The sequence below is a fragment of the Cryptomeria japonica genome, chromosome 4 (genome assembly GCF_030272615.1).
Source record: "Cryptomeria japonica chromosome 4, Sugi_1.0, whole genome shotgun sequence".
Classification (NCBI taxonomy): Eukaryota; Viridiplantae; Streptophyta; class Pinopsida; order Cupressales; family Cupressaceae; genus Cryptomeria; species Cryptomeria japonica.
In genome coordinates, this window is record NC_081408.1 from 355,983,494 (window position 1) to 355,992,043 (window position 8,550).

Consider the following 8,550-nt stretch of genomic DNA (forward strand, 5'->3'; position numbering starts at 1 on the left):
AATTGTGGTGCCCTTTGACCATCCCAATGACTTAACATAAATATTAAGTATGGATCCAATCGTTAAGTGACTTACTAAAAATAATGTGTGTATAAACGGATCTTGGAAAACCTCTAGAAGGCAAACGAAAAAGAAACCGATGCATTGAGATGGAGAGTACTAATATAAACATCCAAAGGGTCTATTGAATAACCTTCAATTGCCCTCAAAGGGCCCCCTAATCACCACGTTAGCCTATGAGGACCATTGATAATAGGCTAACCTCTAAAAATAACTAATGCTTAGGAAGGCACAAAAATGAGGACATTACATAATTATACTTTTTACTTCACTTGATTCACCTTTAATTCCACCTTTTTTGTTAGTTGATAATTGGTAGTATTAAAAAATATCTTGAAAAGGCTAGCATTGTGTTGTTTTTGATTAAAGGTAAAACAAGTGTTGAAGGGGACCCTGAAATACTTTAGAACAAAATGTTGCCTAAAGGAAAACACAAGTGAACCAACAACCAACCATCATAGAAACAACAAGAAAGAAAATGGACATAAGGAAACAAAAAATAGTACTGCAATTCCTTCAAGATATGAGCAACTTCAATATCTTATTGGATTAGGCGATCATGAAGATTGACCACATCCTAAACAATCTTTTTTTAATCTTCCATTGGTTTTAATCGGTTGTGAGTTTCTGGTATATGACCCCTGCAAATGAGAAGTAATCTTACTTTTATCTTTACTAGCACGAACTCTAGCAAGATCACCTTTTTTGTCTTTATTAGCATAACCGATATCAACACCATTGAAATTACCTTTCTTCTCCCACTCCATGATCTTTAGATTCTTAATTTGATTATTGAGTACCCAGAGCCCTTCAACACTATTTTGGATGATCATTTGGCTAACTTTAACCACAATTTCAAGTTTTTGATGCACTTTATGTATCATTTCCTCAAGCATTTTAATTTCACCTTCATAACATTTCTCATAATATTAATGTCCTTAGCCACCTCCTCTAAATGGATAACATTTTGGAATTATCATCCTTGCTCTTCTCATTATCCAACCCACCTTCAACTTTCTCCAACCTGCTTTGTAGAGCCTACAATCCCATATTAATAAGGTTAATCTCAACAAAAAAGCATTTAGACAACCTAGACTACCCCATTGATCCATCTTTAACAAGACAAATGACATCAACAATGTGATCCTTGTCATTGCTGAAACCAAAGATATAATCCTCCACATGCTCATGCTGTTCATTATTTTGATTAGCATCAAACTCCTCCATCTCATTCTTAGCCTCCTCCCTATCGAGATCTTTATCCTCATGAACACTCTGTTTACCTTTCAAAATCTCCTTTCCTTTCCCCACAACCACTTTCTTAACCTTATTGGAAACTTTACCCGTTCCTCTGTCAAAGTTAGATTTTCTCTTTTTCTCAGTTGTGTAATTATACTCATCCTCATCTTCATCAGTAAAAGAGCCATTAGACCAATAAATTTGGGCTTTTGTCCATTTTTAAGGGTTTTCTTGGGTGAAGTATGCTTAGACTCCCCTTCTTCTCTATCAACATCCCATTCATCTTCCTCAACAAAGGTCTTATCCTTTGTGTCTGCACTCATGTTTGAGTAATGAACATAGAAAGGCTTATGAATCTTATGGTGCTTAGGTTGCTTAGGTTCAATCGACACAAAGATAGATTTTGCATATTCCATAATTAATGAAATTAAACCCTCATTTAAAACAAGAAGCCTAACATTCCTTTTATGGTCTCTAATCCCAAATTCAAGAGAAAACATCAAATAGAAAGGAAACAAACAACTTGTTTGTGATAGAAATGATTTAATAAGATAAAATGATAACCAAATAAACCTATAAATCATCCATTAAGAATGAAATACCTCATAATAGCCTTTGTAACTTTGGCCCATAAGGGTTTGATGAAACTTCTATCATATCTACTACATGATAGCTTGAAAAGTTTATCTTTCTCCCCCTTTTTTAAATAATTTATTCATGGAAACTTGAGAGGCTTTGTGCTCCTTGAAGATATTCCTTCCTTCATATGGTAAACTAGTAATTTGAGTTGTGAATTCCTCACTGATTTCCACTTCCTTCTTATAGACATTCACAATCATATTTTTTTATCCTTTCACAAAAGCCCTAGTCACTTGGGGGTCCACACCACAAAGCTTCTCCATAAATGGACTAACTCCACCCCCATTTAGTTTGTCCCAAACCTGGGAATCACTCTTCCATCTATTGCAAGAGCTTGGATCCATATGACTTTTATAACCTCCCATCATCTTATTTTGCAACAAGTAGAACACAACCAAGGGAAGACCACTATAATATGAATAGAGGAGAATGAAATAGAGGATAGTTAACTAATACAAAGAAAGGCTCGAAACCCCAACCAAAATTTGTGTGAAATTAAATACGAAATGACAGGGGTTCATAATGAAAATACAAGGAGCCGCTACCTTAACATTTAAGAATTTCATGGCTAGTAATTGCTTTAACAACAAGGGATTTTTAGGATTCCACCTTAGTGACCCTTAGGTTAGCAAATTAATCTACCACAAAATTACCCTCTTGATAGATGTGAGTAATATGACTTTCATCAAAAGAATTAATAATAAAAATGCAATATATAATCAAATCCTTAATGGTTCAACTTGAACATTGTATCCTCTTTAGGCAATTGATGATATTTAGCGAATCACCCTCTATCCAAACTTTCTTGAAACCTTGATATTGAGCCATTTTCAAAGCAATGTAGGCCGCATTTGCTTCAACAAAGTGGTTTGCTTGTGTTCCCAAAGGCCCAAAGGGATTGCCACCATTGAAATAAATCATTGTGTTGTTAGGGGACACACTCTCCTATGTTAACACTTCAGAATATGTGTAAAAGATCAAAGACAACAAGCAAGTATCTTGAGATGATGTATTTAGATATTTTACTCCTTTTAGTGCACCAAATCTAGATGTTTTGTATTCATTACTACTATCCTCTAAAAAAAGAGAGGACTTTTTGACTCCAAATTTTCAAAATGAATGCTTATGAAGGCTTTTAAATAGTACCACATACCATCAAATTTTATAAAACATGTACTTAATCATCTTAAGGGAATAAACTAAAGGGGGCTAGATGGTGAAAATTTAAATGTTAGAGAGGGAAGTGTTACATTTTCAATTATAAACATAACCTTGGGTGGGCAAACAATCATTTTAGATGTATAACGATCTTATTAGGACAAAAATATATATGGATATACATAATAAATGCATGTTTTAAGAAAATATATTTGGTGATTGGTAGTATTTAAATTACCTTGCAAACACTATAGACATTGAAATATGACACACTCATTTTCATGTCACCACCCCATCTCGATACCTAACTAACTAAAAGAGGGGTAAAAATTTATTCAAAAGAAAGATAAGTACAAAGCAATAAGGACCAAACACTAGTAGAGAAAAGAACACTATACAACCTTATCTTTATCCACTAATTGATTCAACATGTGAGACAATTTTGAAGATAATTGTCTCTTATCCATAATAGTCCAACCTTGTAGTTGTAGAAGCCCATTCGGCTAGACAATCACTCATTAAAATAATTCATCCTACATTAATTAATCCACTTGATCAAAATTAAATAAATATTTTTTCACAAATATTAAAGTAAATCTATTATCACCAACTTAAAAAAACACAATAAAATCAAATCAATGAACTCATCAATCAAAATCATTAATGAATCTTCAAAAGGAAAAAAATCATTAATAAATCAAATCAAATCAATTAAATCAATGATCAAATAGATAAATAATTTCATTAAATCTTCTAAAAGGAAAAATCAATTAACTCATTATTGATCAAAATAAATAAATAATTTCATTAATAAATGAACCAATTAACTAATAATAGCTACCACCACACCTACCACACCTTAATGGGACATACTTTTGATCTAAAATTGAAATCTAGTTGTTCATCATTCCTTTCAAAAGTCCTATAAATTCATATCAAACCCATAAAATTTTAAAACTCCTATAAATTCATATCAAACCCATCAATTTTTAAAACTCTTGATTATGGTTTGAATAAATAGATGACTTCCCAGTGAAAAATAGACATTTGGACATCAAATCAAGAGTATCTCTATTCCATGTTCTATGAGAGGTTTATACAAAGTTAGGACAAATAATTTTAAATATTATTATTTAATTTTTAAGACATTTGGACATCAAATCAAGAGTATCTCTATTCCATGTTCTATGAGAGGTTTATACAAAGTTAGGACAAATGATTTTATATAGTATTATTTAATTTTTAAAATTTTTAACTGACACATCCTCAGTATCACATATTTATTTAATTTTTATTATTGTTTTGATTTTAATTCTTATAAAGTTATCATTGTGATGTTAGGGACATATTCTTGAGATCAACACTTCAAAATATGTGTAAGACATCAAACAGAAACAAATATTTAGATATAATGTATTCAAATTTATTATTCTTTTATTATACCCAATTTAAATGTTTGGTATTGATTATCCCTATATTCTAAAATAAAAAAAGAGACTTACAAATTTTAAATGTCCAAAATAAATGTTAATGAAGACCTGTAAATACTAGCACATTAATAATATAAATAAATAAGGTTTACTATAACAATAACCATTATAATTATGACACTAAGTACAGGAATAGGAACAATGAATATGAGTATGATAAGCATAGCATGACCATGGCATCATGTATAGCATGCTGATAACTTGGACATTAAGCGAGAAATCCAGTAGCTGCTAGCTCACATATGACCAACATCTAAGCAGCTGTAGGAAAGGTTTGCTCCTATCTGGTATCGAACGGTGCAGGTTTTGTCCATTTCTGGAGGAATGATCTGGAGCGTTGAAAAGGGATTAAGAAAAGAGTTTTGGCGGGGTGCGATGTCTCAACTTGATTTGGGGTTGAACAAGTAGAAGAATTGTTATGTGGGCAGTGGGGGTCAATGCTTATGTCATTGCTTCAGGAGAATTCTTTTCTTAAAGTGCAGCACTATGTAGTAACTAGTTCTAGTATGTATTAGGACTAGCAGTGTTTGAGAGTAATGGCAGGCAATGACAAAAACTGTGTTGGAGGAGAAGAAGTTGGGGGAAGGATGAAGAAAGGCCCATGGACATCTGCAGAGGATTCAATTTTGATGGACTTTGTGAACAAACACGGAGAAGGCAACTGGAATGCTGTGCAGAAGCATTCGGGACTATCACGCTGTGGAAAGAGCTGCAGGCTGAGGTGGGCTAATCATCTGAGGCCTAATTTAAAGAAGGGTGCATTCATTCCTGAGGAGGAGCGTACTATTGTGGAGCTCCATGCCAAGCTCGGCAACAGATGGGCTCGTATGGCTGCTCAGGTAAGCTAACTAAACTAGTTGTGCTTCGCCATTTTCACATTCTTTGCTTTGAAGCTCTCCTGTTTTAGGTTCTTAGTTGTGATATCCATTTTTCCAGCTCCCTGGGAGGACAGACAATGAGATAAAGAATTACTGGAACACCCGTATCAAGAGAAGGCAACGAGCAGGTCTTCCTCTCTACCCTCCTGATATAACGCCCTCTGACCCACATCAGCAAACCCACCAAACACCCACTCAGCCTGTAGCTTCGGGTTCCCCATTTGACCACACACCGCATACCTCCAGGACCGAAACTAGTAGCATTAGCTTTGATGGGCTGAATTCTGTTGTGAAGGGTTGTAATCCTCTTTTCAGTTTCAGTGAAATTTCAGTGGGCTCTGTGCCTAATAATCCAGTCCGGAGCTTCAAGAGTTTCAGAGATGGTAGTTTTGTCCCAACACCACCTGTTTCCAGGTTTGATGATGTAAAGAGCACGCAACCTTGTTTTAAACGCTTACCCACTTATACCCAGGCTGCCACATGGAATCCATTCGCCGTTCAGGGATTCCCATATGACCTTGATTTTAGCAACAGCAGGACTATGTCGGCCCTTGGAGGGAACTTGACAGGTAGCCATGCTATTGTTAATGACATTTTCTCTGCTTCCAGGCCCTCTCCGGGCCTGAAGCTGGAGCTCCCTTCAAGCCAATTTGCCGAGTCTGTAAGCATTACAGGCTTAAGCAGCCCGGATCCAAATATCAACAACTCTTTTGCAATATATCCCATGACATCCCACCTTCCCAATCCAACAGACTGGTACTTGTTATCAAAAAGTAGTGGGTTGTTGGAGGACCAATTGCATGATATCCAAATGAGGAGTGGGGCCAAACACCTGTCTTCGTTCAGATCCTCCTCATCCTCCTCTGACTTGCCTGTAATCTCCTCTGGGAACAATGGTTGCCTTGTAGATAGCTTTTACCCTTGTCAGATCAAGCCGAAGTTAGGGGATAATAGTGACCCTACCAGTCCTTTCGATGGTGGCACTTCTTCAGTATTTAGCGACAACACTCCTCCCTGGAGTGCCAGTGCATGGGATGAATCATCTTCAGCACAGTCAACAATTGGTACGCCCCTTTAAATCTTATTGTTATCCCATGTTTTGGTTATTTTGTCTGAATCTGCTATAGAGCAATATGTTCTCATGAATCTCATCTATTTGTGTGTATCAAAAGGTTTTTAAGAAGCACCAAGAGTTGCATTAATTATACTTGTGAGCTGTAGATTTATGGTAATATTCTTTATTAGTCTGATGATAAAATATCATTAGGGTTTTGGTACAGCTAATGGCATTCGACTCTTTTACTCAACCTGGAAATATAATATCATAGTTGGATTGGTCCATCCCATTTGGTAGTGCTATTTTATCAGTTTAATTTTGTTAAATTATTGAATATCATTTTGTAATTTTTTAATAAGAATTAATGTTTTAAATGTAAGGAGTCCAGGAATTGAGATAAAGTGATTGAAGTGTTAGGTTCTCATTGTTGAGAACTATATTCAAAATTCTAATATGACAGTTAAAGGTGGAATTCTAAGTGCTGTCTTCGTCTTCTACTGTTAGGCTTCTAGCAGTAATTTCAAAGTTGCTTCTCTTAAGGAGTTAAATATTGGTTGCTTGTAAGGAGTAAGTATTTGTATTAGTTCGTTCATATGGTCTTTTGAGTTGTGTTTGTAGATTATCAGAAAATATATTTTTTTAAATGTAAGAAAGAAATAATTCAATTTTAAGTTAATCTGTTAGACCTGGGTGTTCATATTTTGATTGCATTTTTCCACAGGAAAAAACATAAAGTCTGAAGAGCCCAACGAAGAGCATATCTCTAGTAGTAGCTGTGTAGATGAAGACATTTCTACCTTTTTTGCAGGGTCAGATGTATTGCCTGTTACCGATTGTTACAATCACAATTCTGAAGTAGGGAAGGAACAGTCCGGTGTCACTGATACCCTAATTACTGTGTTGAGTGATGCATTGGGTGTGGGCTTCCAGCAGATGGTCTCGACAAATTTCACAAGAAATCAACTATGTGAGCATGGCTCATGTCTCTGAAGTAATGTCCAGGGTGCATATGAAACTCTAAAACTACACCATTGACAATTCTTGAATCTTAAGACCTGTATGGAGAGGCAGTAAGCAAAAATTGGGCTAATTGGGACTACTTTTTGTGTATCGAAACAACTGCTTGCTAAAGGGATTACTAATCACAATTCGAAGAGCATACCAACGAGGAGGATGCTGAGACATATTCATATTTACGGTGCTTTAGTAGATTTTAGTATGGTGTCAGTTGGCGAATAGAACATGCTAGATTATCAAACTTCAGGTTTAATCTGTTGTAGATGTTGGCAATTTAAGTGTTACTGTTTATTTGCATGAAACATCACATTGTGGATGTTTGACTTTGAACTAACTTCCTCTTTTAAGGTTTTATTTTGCAAGAACTTAAATATCCTACTACTGGTTTCTTCAATTAAAGCAGTTGATGATGAGCAAATCTTTTGTTATCTTTTTGCTGTTTTGCAGCTTTGCCTATCACTTTGTCGCCATTTTATGAGTGGACATGTGAATGATGCACAATATATCATTGTTCTTTTAATCTAAAACATGGTCATTGTTCTTTTAATCTAAAACATGGTCAATCTAATATGCCTTTAAAACAATAAAATGTTTATTTTATATAATTTCTGAATTTAACAGAATTGTTTCGGATTATACTTCATAATTCACAGACTGTGATCCAAGCATTGATACAAAACAATTCTATACACGTGAGCTCAGAAATTATATGCAATAGATATCATGAACTATAGAAATCTGATGAATTTAATAAGATCTTGCTTAGTTTTGATTCTTGAAGGATATAATGTTTATTGTAGTTACCAGAAATTATGGAATTAATATTATAATATACTCTTATTCTTTTGCCAGATAACAAACTACTCACTAAGATCATAATCTAGGTTCTATGAGCTTAATATTTTTTCGGTCATATGGTGTATTTGTTTTGAGATCTGATGTTGTTGTTTTCAATTGAAGTTAGATTGGATCATTTCCTAAATCCATTTATTTGGTGTAACATCAATCCTAA

The 8,550-nt window shown here is 34.6% G+C and overlaps 1 protein-coding gene across 2 annotated transcripts; it reads left to right on the forward strand.

Annotated features, from left to right (window-relative positions):
* Positions 1–4,874: 4,874 nt before the first annotated feature.
* LOC131063647 (transcription factor GAMYB) lies at positions 4,875–7,966 on the forward strand. Of its 2 annotated transcripts, none has more exons than XM_057997547.2 (3): positions 4,875–5,425; positions 5,523–6,528; positions 7,026–7,092. In XM_057997547.2, exons 1-3 carry the CDS (start codon positions 5,123–5,125, stop codon positions 7,031–7,033), a joined length of 1,317 nt encoding a protein of 438 aa, XP_057853530.2. In that variant the 5' UTR covers positions 4,875–5,122; the 3' UTR covers positions 7,034–7,092. The 2 variants fall into 2 exon arrangements, with proteins under 2 accessions (XP_057853530.2, XP_057853529.2); XM_057997546.2 differs by lacking the exon at positions 7,026–7,092 and adding an exon at positions 7,243–7,966 and having other exon boundaries at positions 4,896–5,425.
* The last annotated feature ends 584 nt before the right edge of the window (positions 7,967–8,550 follow it).

Bases quoted from the DNA above. Each gene is read 5' to 3' on its own strand.
- LOC131063647 (XM_057997546.2), top strand. From the start codon at position 5,123: ATGGCAGGCAATGACAAAAACTGTGTTGGAGGAGAAGAAGTTGGGGGA. The intron at 5,426-5,522 runs GTAAGCTAACTA...CCATTTTTCCAG, and splicing joins GGGCTCGTATGGCTGCTCAG to CTCCCTGGGAGGACAGACAA. The intron at 6,529-7,242 runs GTACGCCCCTTT...ATTTTTCCACAG, and splicing joins TTCAGCACAGTCAACAATTG to GAAAAAACATAAAGTCTGAA.